The sequence below is a fragment of the Salmo salar genome, chromosome ssa03 (assembly GCF_905237065.1).
Source record: "Salmo salar chromosome ssa03, Ssal_v3.1, whole genome shotgun sequence".
NCBI classification, from domain to species: domain Eukaryota; kingdom Metazoa; phylum Chordata; class Actinopteri; order Salmoniformes; family Salmonidae; genus Salmo; species Salmo salar.
Window position 1 is genome coordinate 86817299 of NC_059444.1, and position 14917 is coordinate 86832215.

Below are 14917 nucleotides of genomic sequence, written 5' to 3' on the forward strand. Positions count from 1 at the left end.
CATTGTGCAACATAAACAACCCATGACTCTTGTCAAATTTTTCAATGTATGCCAATGCCAGGAACCTTTCACTACTAACATACAGTGAGTGGAATTTGAAGTCTAGCACCGTCACTGCTATTATGGAAGGACATGAGCTTGTTCGACATTGCAGGCGACTACCGTCTGACTGATCTACAAAGAAACCTTGTATCATAAATAACTACTGCTCAGTCAGTCACAATTTACCCTGATACATAGTTTTCTATCCTCTCGAACACGGCCAATGATTTTAGATGTTCTGTTGCACCTGCATTGCAATGAGTTCTGGAGTGTCGCAATGACGCATATTAGATACGTTTTAACGTTACAAGCAATTGATACACTTTCATCCACAGTTTACGCAAGCAGCGCATAGTAATCCAGAATACGTTTCAATTCGTAGGCTAGGTAGATTTCGTTGACTGGGCGGGACTTATTTTAAACTGTCACTGAACGAGGAAGTAGCCCATGGTTTCCCTGATGATGCAAATGATGGAGACTAAACACTGTAGCCTAGATTTAAACGAAGCTGTGTTGTCGCCAATCAAACCAATATCGGACTGTTATTTGGCGGCATATCACTTGTAGTGAGTATCGTTCTGACATTATTTGTAACAGCTGCGCACCCATGAAGCTTCGTGTCGCCTTTATTTAATATTATCCGACAATTCTAGAGCGTATCCTAGTTCAACGGGAGCACTCATATGTTGTCACATGTACTTCCCCTTTTCATGTTCGAATTAGGCCTACTCACTAATGTCAGTAGTGTGATAATCAGGGCTCGAGTTGGCATGTGATTTAAAATACACTATATATACATAAAAGTATGTGAACACCTTCAAATTTGTGGATTCGGCTATTTCAGCCACACCCGTTGCTGACAGGTGTATAACATTGGCAGTTGATTGGCCTTACTGAAGAGCTCAGTGACTTTCAACGTGCATCGTCATAGGATGCCACCTTTCCAGCAAGTCAGTTGGCAAATTTCTGACCTGTTAGAGCTGCCCCTGTCAACTGTAAGTGCTGTTACTGTGAAGTGGAAACACCTAGGAGCATGGCTCAGCCACAAAGTGGTATTTTTAAGCACATAGCATGTAAAAATAGTCTGTCCTGGTTGCAACACTCCACACCAAGTTCCAAACTGCCTCTGGAAGCAATGTCAGCATAATAACTGTTAGTTGGGAGCTTCATGGAATGGGAGTCCATGGCTGAGCAGCCGCACACAAGCCTAAAATCACCATGTGCAATGCCAAGTGTCTGCTGGAGTGGTGTAAAGATCACCGCCATTGGACGCTTCACCATCTGGCAGTCCGAAGGACAAGTCTGGGTCAGGAGAACACTACCTCAACCCCATTGGAGAACTTTTGGATGAATTGGAACTCCAACTGCAAGCCAGGCCTAATTGCCCGACCTCACTAATGCTCTTGTGGGTGAATGGAAGTAAGTCCCTGCAGCAATGTTCCAACATCTAGTGGAAAGCCTTCCCAGAAGAGTGGACGATGTTATAGCAGCAAAGGGGTGACATACAGCCGCAATGTCAGTGGAAGTCTGCCAGTCTAACAATGTTGTAAACCCCATTATAAACCAACCACATGATCACACAGCACTGTAGGTAGAACCAGTATCTAGTCTTGTCATTTATAACTGCAGGAATGTAAAAGACAAGATGATGCATCAGTAGGAAGATACCCTACTTTGAATAGTGAATGCTTGTATGTGAATATTGTCATTCAACATATTCAAAACAATGTAAATGCATAAACTATGGCAATCCAAAAAGAACTTGAAACAACTAGGCCTAGAGACCTATTGCAGTGACCTTAACCTGTCACCTAGTAGTCTCTAGACAGACGGGATGCCTCCCACGATGTTGCTACCCGAGGTTAATCACCTAGCAACATTGTCACGAGGTTCGGATCTCCTGGCCTAACAGATAAATTATTGAGTAGCTGGGCCCGAGTTCGAGTCCCGGTCAGGGTTACCCCTGAATTTGCTACCATCAGGTACCATCACATGGTATGCTCAGTTGAAAGGCAGAAAACAGTTAGTCTATGCTCATTCTGCAACCCCTGCCCAACAGCAGTCACAGTGAACCATTTATTGTCTTGATACACCTGTGTCCTTTAATGACATATAACCTTTGTAGCGCCGAAGTCCATTATATGGCTGTTGAAGACCGTTTCTGCAGATGTTGCCCTTCTTTGAAAAGTTGCTAAGAGACAGTGGTTTATAATTAGAACCGATATCTGCGTGTAACTAACTTCTTTGCTTTATCCTGACATGGGTGAAATTCTCAAATTCATATTTATTTAAAGTAACTGTCCACTGAAAATCACTTTTGAAAGTTCATATTCTGTTACCTCATACCCAAATGTTGTTGACTCATCCTATACTCATACTTGTGGCCAAAGCATAAATTGGAGAAGGGAAAAAAAAAAAAATATATATATATATATATATATATACACACACACACCTCAAACAGATTTTTTCCAGATATGCTGGCTATATCCTCATAGAGGATAATGTAGCTGGCCAATCAGCAGTCTAGTTGTGTGAATATTTTTAATGACCAGCATACGCCCACACCATTCTGTTGTTGAGGTACGCCCACACCATTCAAAAACAGAAAATATGCTTTTTAACGTACTTATTAAAAAAAAAAAACTTTTCTCATATTGTAATTAATTATAGGTCAAATTTAATAGACATCTAGACAAAATGGGCGATTACTTTAAAGTGCATTGTAGTGCAGGGAAACATATCACAAAGTCTTTAAAATGACACAAAGACCATTCAAATGGATGATCAGAGTGGGTGGATAATAAAGTAGACTTATTATAATGATGAAAACAAAACATGTTATAGTCCATGCATTTCAGACTTCCACCGTGGTTTTACCAGTCAACACTCCGTTGGTAACCTATTTGAATAATATAGCCTGCTCCCAGGTCTGTTTTTACTGTCTCGCAAACTGCTATTGTCATTGTCTTGGTAGCACGAACAGATCTAGGGCCAGGCGACTTTGAAGACACCACCATCATGACATTGCATCGCAGACACACCTTGGTGTGTTCTCGGGTCTAAAGTTGTCATAGTGATAAGAGATTGTTTTTTGGTAACGGCTGATACTAGATCAGTGAATTTTGAACCTTGACCTTTGTGCATGTGTGCACTACAAGCATAGGTAAAGTCAACAGATTGTGCCTCTAGTCTGGGCTCGTCCCATACTGTTTGTTCTGTAGCCTGTAGTGTGGCCTCGTTCCATACTGTATGTTCTATAGCCAACTCTTTAGCCTATCATTCGTTGTCATGTTGAAAAGTTGAACGATATAAACTTTTTCAGCAGAACATACAGTATGGAACGAGGCCAGGCTACAGAACATACAGTATGGAACGAGGCCAGGCTACAGGCTACAGAACATACAATATGGAACAAGGCCAGGCTTCGGGCTACAGAACATACAATATGGAACAAGGCCAGGCTACAGGCTACAGAACATACAATATGGAACAAGGCCAGGCTACAGGCTACAGAACATACAATATGGAACAAGGCCAGGCTTCGGGCTACAGAACATACAATATGGAACAAGGCCAGGCTACAGAACATACAGTATGGAACGAGGCCAGACTACATGCCACAGAACATACAGTATGGAACGAGGCCAGGCTAGAGATCATACGGTATGGAACGAGGCCAGACTAGTGGAACAATATGTTGACTTTACCTAGACTTGCAGTCCACACATGCACAAAGGTCAAGCAAGACAAGAGTGGTGAAGAGTAGTTGTGTCAATTACCTTGCTAGGTTTTCCCCTTTGGACTTGCGGTGGTTAATCAATACTAATCCCCCAAGTCTAGTTAAAGTTCACCACCATTGTTGCTACCCTTAGTCACGGTTGCACAGCCAATCCCTTTCAGCTGATAACTAAGGAGTTCACTGCTCAGCATTCAATTAACTCTAGGGCAACAGAAGAGTGTAGCTGGTCCATTGGTGCGGTTGTGGAATTGAGATGACAGTCAGCCAGCGTTCGGGAAGGAGGAGGAGAAAGGGTAACTCCATACTACCAGAGCTCTTGTTTGTTTCAGTGACAGCAGATCCTGCATGGACTCTGTGATTTGAGGAGTTTTTTGTGAGGTACTATATGGAGGTGAGGTAACTTGGTCCCAGATCAGTTTGTGCGTGCTTGCCTATACCTCACCTACTCATATGTATGGCATGACAATGACCAACAAAGTTTGCTATAAAGCCCAAACAGATCTGGGACCTGGCTAGAGGAGAGACATGTTGGAGATATGTACTATAGTGTGTGATGTCTGTAGTTGGGATTCCATCCATCACAGATACTTTACCCTGTAATTGATGCCGTGTGTTTGAGGACCTACATGCTCACACCTCAGGCACTTCTTAGTGTGGGTGCACAAACAACAATCTGTTTTCTGGTGATTTAGTTTCAACCAGCTGCTGTGTGCGTGCCTGTGTGTTAGACTAGCATGCCAGAGAGGGAAGTCTGCCACAGAGCAGAGAGTCTCAGGGTGTCATAATGGACTTCTGTTTGGCTGGGGGCCCTGGCCACAGTCCTGGTATAAAAGAGCCTTTGAGCAGAAGAGGGGCTGCTGCTGCTGGCTTTAGAGACATTATACCCTGGTCACAGGATGTGTCGCTCCTGGAACCGACTCAAAGCGAGGTCACAAAGATATTGTTGAGGGTGTACATGTTGGTGTATTTCTGAGAGCGCGTTTCAAATGGATGCTTCATTAGATTTCGATACTGCCTTTCACCCCGATTCACATTTGAGATTTTTTTCATCTACCATTTAGGCTACGCCGCGCCCACATGCATTTGTTTCTTCTCCGCCATGAATCTGGATCTGAGTACCTCCATGACGATTTCTAGAATGTAAAAACATTCTAACAGTTCTGATTGGTCCCAGAAACCAATGAGTCGAGCCAGAGTCAGAATACTTGAAAATTCGTCATTGGTTTTGCTACTCTGATTGGTTAGAGATGATCCAATCACTGATTACTATGTTTTGTACAATACCCATCATTTTGACGTCACCACAAATGACTTCAACGATGGGAGTCTCAGACTGAAGTATGTATCAAACATCATCAGCCAACATTTAGGCTACATTGAGTGTAGAATAAATTTTTTCAGATGTATGGAGACAGATACTATCAAAAAAGGCCACCAGTAATGCTGTGGTAGTCAGTTTCTTATTTAGATGTACCAAAACGTAGGCAGGATTGCATTGCCTTATTCTGTCGCCTGTTGGCTATCTCTCTCATGAGTGATGTTGATCGAGTATCTGGTAAGCAGAACACATGAGATTTTCTACTGAGATTAGCTCCCTCTGGGATAATAAATCCAAATAAAATGTTATTGGTCACATACACGTGTTTAGCAGATGTTATTGCAGGTGTAGCGAAATGCTTGTGTTAATAAAGACTACTCTACCTGTTCACCACTTGTTAGCTTAGCCAAATCCTAAAAGTAGGCTGGTTTTTGAACACCCTCATCTGACTGAGAGTTTTGAGTGACATGGTTGTGGGGGTGGTTTCCGGGTGCCTACTTGCTATCTTTCCTGCTTTACCTGTTTCACACGAAATATTGTCCCATTTTATGTCACTGAATGGGCCACTCCCAGGATCCACGTCGACACACTGCCTGCACACCTGTGGCCAGCTTCTATTGGTCTCACCTGTAGCTCCCACTTCGTCCTCCTTCACAGCAGAACTGAGCTGTGGGATGCTCATTGGCTGTACATAGACATTCTCTTCAGGATCTGTAAGCTAGTGTTATTTCAGTGGTCTGCTATATGGACAGAGGTGACCCTTAAAGAAGAACGTCCTTGTGAGCAGAGATTATATAATTATTTTAAGTTTTTTACAGGCAAGCTGGATCTGAATGAAGCTGGTGTGTATTGTATAATGTTGTCTGGTGTGAAATCTCACACATTATTTCTTTTTTATGAATGTTTATGTACTGATTTGGTGTTTCACTGATGGCATTGATATAAGTCTCTTGTGAAAGACTTAACACATGTAAAATCAAAACACCTAATCCATCTTCAAGGAGTTATTCAGCGGTTGTGGGGTTGTTATTGTGCCGTCACATTCTAAAGCTGCATTATATCTCTCGAAATTGCACTGAGATAAGCATGATGATTGAGAGTCTGAAGACTTGTGAAATATTCTGCAACACTGATTGTCTATAGGATCTAGGCCTAAGTAATAACTACAATACATGGTGATCTACTGGTGTGAGTGTGTTGTGTGAGGAGGCGAGGAGAGGAATCAAGGAAATACAATTGAGATTCTACCTGTGTACTGTAGCTGAGGAGGGCAGCCTCTCCCTTAGAAATCAGACCTGTGACCCTTCCATTCTCCTCTCCCTAACCTTTCAGGTCCCTCCCCCATGCCTGTTTCTCCAGGCTACACCCAACTGGAGCAGAATGATCCGTCTATGAACCCCCTGCGCATCTCAGTCGGAGGACTTCCCATGTTGGCCTCCATGACCAACACCCCAGACCCCCGATTCCGCCTCAATTTGAGGGCCATCGTAGCCCTGACCCTGGCCATTGCCCTGGTCCTCCTCTACATGCACCTGAACCCGGGCTCCCACTCTGAGGCCCCCAGCTCCCGTAACTGGAAATCTGGCCACACGGGGATGGAGGTGGCCGACCGCTACAATGACACTTACCCGCTCAGCACTCCCGAGCGGACGCCGCAGGGCACGCGCTACCGCATCGGGGTCATCGCCGACCTGGACACGGACTCGCGCAGTGACAAGAAGCTGACGTGGTTCAGCTACATGCGCCGGGGCCACCTGCTGGTGTCGGAGAGTGGCACCAAGGTGGCCGTGGAATGGGACGCGGAGAGGGTCCTGCTGGAGAGCCACCTGGCGGAGAAGGGCCGGGGCATGGAGCTGTCAGAGCTGGTGGTATTCAGTGGGAAACTGTACAGCGTGGACGACCGAACGGGCGTGGTCTACCACATCGACGGCAGCAAGGCTGTGCCCTGGGTCATCCTGCCTGACGGGGACGGCTCCGTCTCCAAAGGTCAGTGAGGCAGATGAGCCAAATTCAAGTGCAGAATCGACCCCCAACCCATTCTTCCTAGGCACTCCTGTAGATCTGAAAGGATTGAATAGGTATAAATTATATGGTAATTGCTTCATCTTGCCTTCTGATAGGGTAGATTGAATTTTCACCATGTTGCTTACGCCTATTTAATCTTCTCAGATCTCTATAAGTGAATATGGAGTAGGGGTTAGGGGTCCATTTGGGATTGTGTGAGTGTCTCACTGTGTAGACCAGGCAGGCAGATTTGGAACTTAATCTGTTTATTTACTCTAAGGGGTCTGTTGAAGAACCTTATCTGGGGTAGACCACAACCATGGCAATGGAATTTGTTGGATCTCATTCTCATTTGTAAACACTTGATTGTACAAAACATTAAGAACACCTTCCAAATATTAAATCGCACCCTCTTTTACCCTCAGAACAGCCTTAATTCATCGGGGCATTGACTCTACAAGTTGTCGAAAGCGTTCCACAGGGATGCTGGCCCATGTTGACTCCAATGCTTCCCACAGTTGTGTCAAGTTGGCTGGATGTCCTTTGGGTGGTGGACAATTCTTGATACAAACTGGAAACTGTTGAGCATGAAAAACCCAGCAGCATTGCAGTTCTTGACACAAACCTGTGGCAACTACTACCATACCCTGTTCAAAGGCACTAAAATATTTCGTTTTACCCATTCACCCCCTGAATGGCACACATACACAATCCATGTCTCAAGGCTTAAAAATCATTCTTTAACCTGTCTCCTCCCGTTCAGCTTCACTGATTTTGAAGTGGATTTAACAATTGACAACAATAAGAGATCATAGCTTTCACCTGGATTTACCTGGTCAGTCTCTCATGGAACAAGCAGGTGTTCCTAATATTTTGTTCACTCAGTGTATGTATCCTTTATAAGCCAAGTGAGAGAGTATATTTCTCTTAAATACTTTCTTACTCTTTAGTGCATTCAAAAGGTCTGTACACTAGTTCAGTGGATCATAACATCTTGATGTGTGTCCCAATGACCCTCTGTCAGGGTTCAAGGCTGAGTGGCTAGCGGTGAAGGACGAGCACTTGTATGTGGGTGGCCTGGGGAAAGAGTGGACAACCACCACGGGAGAGGTGGTCAACAACAACCCTGAGTGGGTAAAGGTGGTGGGCCATCGGGGGGACGTGCAACACCAGAACTGGGTCCCCAAGTACAACCTCCTGAGGTCCGCAGCTGGGATCGAACCTCCAGGTGAGAGCTGCTGATGCTGACTGTGTTAGCTCCAGCTGTATACAGCTGGAGCTATCTATGCAAACTATTAGCATTCTTTATGATATTCAGATTCTTATGACATTCTCTCCGCAGGTTACCTGATCCACGAGTCGGCCGCGTGGAGCGACAGCCTGCAGCGCTGGTTCTTCCTCCCACGCCGCGCTAGCAAAGAGCGCTACGACGAGACGGCCGACGAGCGCCGCGCTGCCAACCTCGTCCTCAGCTGCTCCCCGGACTTCAAGGACGTCACCGTGAACCGGGTGGGCCCGCATAACCCCACGCACGGCTTCTCCTCCTTCAAGTTTGTCCCCGACACGGACGATCAGATCATCGTGGCTCTCAAGTCGGAGGAGGACGCTGGGAAAATCGCCTCGTACATAATGGCATTCACACTGGACGGCCAGATCCTGTTACCTGAAACCAATATAGGAGACGTGAAGTATGAGGGTCTGGAGTTCATTTAGGAAAACAAGGAAGAGACTGAGCCGATGCCTTTCGAGGATATATATATATATATATAGTAGCTATGTGGAACATAGTTGTTGACATTCCATGCACTCAAAAGTTAACTTGCTGCTTGTTAATTGACTGTGAAGACGACACGTAGCCCAATCTATCAATCACGGATCAGAAGCCATTTTGGTGTGACCTGAGGTTGAGCAGGGACGTGTTCATTAGGCATCAAATGGAAGAAAACGGACTGAAACCGGGGGGGCTACCTGTCATTTCTTTGTTTTATGTTGCAAAACATTTAAAATAATAATTTTGTTGCATGCCCTAATAAACTCAACTCAAGGTTTCAGGGCAGAGACATTCTAACTGCTCAGTAAATGGGAGCTGAGAGTTGCCTAGGCTACCTGAACAAAGTTCTCTAGTTGATGATGTCCTCTTGATGGCCATCCTCTACCTACGCCAACAGCTGTTCATCTAATGTAATGTAGACTTTGTAAGAATGAATGTACAAATAATCAATGAATCTTAAACTGTGATTTAACTCATAAAATGCAGATAATAATGCAGAAATAATGGATTTCTAGATTCCCCCCAATGTATAACACAGTTTCGTCTTACTTTTTACTACATTAAATCATATACTTCAGGACACTATACCCTACGTCAGGGATCATCAACCGGTTTCAGCAGTGGGATGATTTTGTTCTTGAGCGGATAGTCGGCGGGCCGGAACATAATTACAAATCATTTCTAGACTGGAGATTGACCACAAGAAGCCCGAAGAGATTTATTTGACTAAAACATAATTTCAAACCTTGCTTACATTTGTATATGATCACGTGTCTCTCTGTTATGCGTGGGAATACTTTGGAACAGATTTCCAAAATTAAAATCACTTGGAGCTGATTTTCTGGTGTTTTTAGTCTTTTATGTCCAACAATGAAAATGCAAAAAATAAAAACCTGCCCTACGTGACTCCATTGACCTTTATGAAAATATGTTTTTTAAAGGAATATAGAACGAAATCAGAATCTCACAACATCCTGTTTTGTTGTACTGGTGCTTGTTGAGTAAAATCGATCTTGATACACCATGAGTCTTTTATTGGGTGGGGTTGGGAATTATACAAAATCAAGAGACATTAACCTCAAAGAAGATGACTATTTGTCTGCATTACGTAACTATCACATCAACTTTTAGGTTAGGTACTATGAATATACCTTGATATTGATTAGCACGTGTGTGTTATTGATTATCATGTCATATGGATGTGCGCTTACCAAAGCATTTGTCATTTGTTCAACGCTGTTAATTCTGAATATTGATTGAACATAATACAAATGTATTAAAATCATGTTAGGATTTAGGGTTAGCCATTGTTTTTTCTTGTCAAAGGTTGATGAGATTAGGCTTGAGCTAATCCTTGATGTCTCTTTGTTCAGTCAGTCTAATCTATTGGTGATCAAACTAAAACAACAAGCTGTGCAACCAGCCCCCTGTGATGTCACACTACATTTAGAGAATCCAGTTGCAGATGTGCAGTTTTGATTACATTAGTAAATACTTTCACCCCTGTGGCTATAGCCTAGTTAAAGGTTCAATAAAAATAAAATCTATATAAGCAGTGTCATTTTACAAGGCTTTTAAAAGAACCACGACGCGCGCAGCAAGACACCAAGAGGTAAGATATTCAAGAATCTGAATGTCAAATGTCTCTGAAAATACGAGATTAACTTTTGTCCTTAGTGCTGAATATAATATGTTTGCTTTTATATTGGATTATATTGAATATACTCATGAAATCTGATATTTCCCTTTCTCTATTCATCACACTTAAGTAATGTTAATTTGTGAATTACATTGTTAGAAGGACAATGGCATGATTTATATTTTTGGAGTAGATTTTCCTATGATCAGGCATCAGCCAATCATGTGGTGTACTCCTCAAGTTCCACTCCAGCCCCAGACTATGTCAAGTCATTCACAACACCAAACCACAATAGTGGGATTTACCAGACCAAGGAAACCAACCCTGTCAATTGGTCAGCAAGAGTCTTTAAGAACCAACGAGAATGTTCCAGGTGTATTTCCTTCCCCACTGCCAGTCTCTCTCTCCAAAGCAGCCTCAGACAAAACCAGACCAACAGTGTTCGCTTCAGCAACCAACTGCTCCTAACATGTGAGGGCAGGTATGTCTTTCACGTCCAGGACTTCAAGAACGACATGGCCCAGATCCCTACTAACAGCAGTCTGGCCCTGTCCTACCCCTGTCCTGAAGGCCAGTATGTATTTCGCTTCGTGGTGAGACCAGAATACATATGATAACACTGCCTGGCACAGATGCAACAATTCTCCTAACACACATCCACAAATCTAATAATTATGTCCCTGTTGCCAATCAGTTTTTAATAAGAGTTTGGAATGACAGTACTGTAGTTTTGGAAATACAATATTTGATTGATTTGGTTACATATGCTGAAAGCATATCCAAATGTATCACTGTTCTTAGATTAAAATTATGCAAAAAACTATATTAACATAAAATGTATGCATGCACTTGAATAAAAGGCGTTTGAACATACAGGGAAGAGGATTATGTTTTTTCCATGTCTATTATTCCTCCACTAGATGGGGTCCTTCCTTCAATCATATTCAGTTGTAAATACTCCTTATGGAGGCTGAGTTCCTCTCTGACCAAACTCCTCTCTGACCCTATATGAGACCTTCAGTTTCTAAAAGCACATAATTAGCGCAGTACTGGACTCCTGGGTACTCTAAAGGATTAGAACCATACAATTACTGGAACAGACATTCACATTTAAGTCAACGACCCATAAAGGGTGGCCCGGCAGCCATATTAAGTGTACCAGTCAAATTGCCGTGGTGTAAGGGGCTTTATCCTATTTAGTAATTATATTTCTATTATTGTAACCTTGTCCACTCCAGCAGCTGTGATCAGTCCAGACTGACTGTGATCGCTGCTGGTCAAACAAACCTCTGTCAATATGACGTCAGCCATAGATGCTGTTCAGTGCTCCAGCAGGGTTGGTTAGCTCAGCATCACAGAGCAACTCTGATGTATTTTTAACTGTTGTGGGAACAAAGTTCAATAGTATATCTGTTTATTACAGAACCAATGAATAAGGGTGGAGGCTTGACCACTTGACAGCATTGGCATTATGTGTGGTCTGTGGAGAGAGCGAGACAGTAGCTCTTCTGTAACAATGTTTTTATAATGGGGAATTTGTTTTTGTTTTTATAGACATTCGTAAAAACACTTTTGGCTCTTTGTATACTTGGTAGTCATGAGGTCAAAAACGGACTCAAGAGAGACAAGTTATGGCATGTGTGCATGTAAACAACTATCTTCACATTTTCAGGTAAGAGACGATATTCTTAGGGCAACCAAAAAATACTGCTGACCTGGCCAAAGGGAAAGTGCTTTTCAGACCTTAAATCATCTCTGAGTAGGGTATGACATAGTGATTGATCAGCATTTTTGCCACAGGTGATTTAAAAAAAACTTAAAACAACAAAACGGTAAGGATTTCCAGTAGGCGTAGCCTAAAACTGATCTTCTGGTTCATCCCTATTGGGGCTCCCGGGTGGCGCAGCGGTCTAAGGCACTGCATCTCAGTGCTAGAGGCATCACTACAGACCCTGGCTCAATTCCAGGCTGTATCACAACCGGCCGTGATTGGGAGTTCCATAGGGCAGCGCACAATTGGCCCAGTGTCGTTAGGGTTTGGCCGGGGTAGGCCGTCATTGTAAATAAGAATTTGTCTTAACTGACTTGCCTAGTTAAATAAAAATAAAACATTTTTAAAAAGTTGAGCCTGGTCTGTGGTTGTCGCAATAGGCAGGGGAGTAAAAAAAACCTGAAAACAACCAAATTGCTAAGAATTCCAGTAGGGGTGCTGCAAAAAATGTAGGTTTTTTGAACCTGCTACACTGGAAGCGTAACTTTTACTCAGGGCGAGCATAGCTGAGCCACTTTATCCTATTGCTCTGGCCGAGATAGACTATATAGGGGTAACTTGCCTAGCCATGCTAGCTTCGCCCTTATGTGGGTGCTACCAAGCATGCTAAGTAGTGATACGTATCAGCAGCCTTTGTCAGCCAATCCAGTAAGGGTTAGAAGCTCTGGTGAGCTTCGATTGGTTACTCGCGTGTCACATAACTGAATATTTGCATAAAGTTCAGCTGTGCCCAACTTTAGCCCAGCTATGTTCAGCTCCCGCAGCCATGCTTGCATTGCCCAATGGTCCCCTCGCGGCTCTAGCCTTTTGGGGGCCCCAAGCGAGATTTGGTTGAGGGCCCCCCATCTCGCAGCAAAACAATTTAGTGACCCCCCTCTTGACGGTGGAGAGAAACATTTTACTTTTAAAGTATTTTTTTTGCAGTTCTACACATTTTGTCATGAGAAAACTTTGTAATTATATTACAAATGTAATTGCAATTCTACACATTTTGCCATGGGGCAGAGTTTCTTTTGCAGTTTTACAGCACATTTTCCGCAATTCTACCCACTTTGCTATTGTGTAGCGATAATTTTTGTTGCACTTCTAAAGCTACACATGTGCCCATGACTTATACAATGCTAATGATATCTGAGTGAGAATGACAAACAAAATCAATGCACACACACAAATGCTTATTTTTCTATCCTCGTGGGGACCTAAAATGTATTTCCATTAAAAATCCAATTTCCCCTAACCCTAACCCTTACTCTAAACCGAATCCTTACACCTAACCCTAAACCTAACTCTGATTCCAACCCTAAAGGTGCTATCTACAACCTAAATAAGAGAACACTTTGAAGAACCCTTTTTGCTTCCAGGTTGAACACTTTTGGGTTCATACATGGAACCCAAAAGGGTTATACCTGAAACCAAAAAGGGTTCTGCTATGGGGACAGCCGAAGTGTAACTCCTAACCTTAAAATAGCCTTTGTCTGGGAAATGTCCCCACGGGGAGAATTTAACTTTTTTAAACTATCTTTGTAGGGACTTTTGGGGATTTCAGGTCCCTACGAGGATAGAAGAAGAATTCCACACACACACACACACACACACACACACACACACACACACACACACACACACACACACACACACACACACACACACACACACACACACACACACACACACACACACACACACACACACACACACACACGCACAGGAAAGGGACTGATTAAGGGTACGAGTAACTCTCATTACATTACATTATACTACGCATACTACACTGGAAGATAGTTGTCTTGTTAGATAATCATCTCCTACATAGACATATTTCAGTCTGAGAATAGCTGACTCTAATGACAGTAATAGCACTATTTAGAGAAAAGGAGAAGCAGAGAGGCCTGTTAGAGAGGCCTGGAACCTGATGTGGGTTGAGAGTCAGGAAGTGAGGAAAACGGCCTTCATACACCAATTTCCCGGACTACAGTCACACGTTCAGAAATTCCATTAGCAGTCAACACTCAGGGGGAGAAGTATGTCAAATTCAGTCCCTTAAAGGCCCAGTGCAGTCAAAAATGTAATATTCCCTTGGTTTTATATTTCCACACTATGAGGTTGGAATAATATTTTAAAATTGTGAAAATTATGATAATGCCCTTTTAGTCAGTCTGTTTTGGTGGGTTGGCGTTTTGGCCTGCCTGGTCACCAGGCAGTAAATTATTTAATAAAACAATAAGAAATAGAGTTCCAAACATCTCTGCCTATAACACCTAGTTTTCAGTTTTTCAGTCACAACTCAGACTACTCCCAGACAGTCCTTGCAAATTTAAGCAAGAATTTTGCTTGAGAAATTGCTCTTTGCTAAGAAGCTATTTGTGTCTTTTTGACCATTTGAATTGAAAACAATTACAGTAAAAATATGATTTTTGCTTGATCCAGTAATGCGCTGCGGAGGCTCCGTATGGAGGGTGTGACGCAATTGCGGAGCCTCCGGAGGCTTGCAGAGGCCAAATCAAGTTCCGTACGGTAATGCCATGAGCCTCCCAAATTGTGTAACAATGCAGAGGGCTCTGCATAGCTGCACATTGACATGATTGTTTGACAGTAGGTGGGGCGGTACGTCCAGTATAAACATAAACTCA

The 14917-nt window shown here is 43.1% G+C and overlaps 1 protein-coding gene across 7 annotated transcripts; it reads left to right on the forward strand.

Annotated features, from left to right (window-relative positions):
• The first annotated feature begins 507 nt into the window (after nt 1-507).
• On the forward strand, nt 508-9899 carry cant1 (Soluble calcium-activated nucleotidase 1). 7 transcript variants are annotated; one of them, NM_001140509.1, is given in 4 exon segments: nt 508-608; nt 6435-7088; nt 8131-8334; nt 8449-9783. In NM_001140509.1, coding segments are annotated over 3 exon segments (1218 nt in total). In that variant the 5' UTR covers nt 508-608; nt 6435-6445; the 3' UTR covers nt 8820-9783.
• Nucleotides 9900-14917: the final 5018 nt, after the last annotated feature.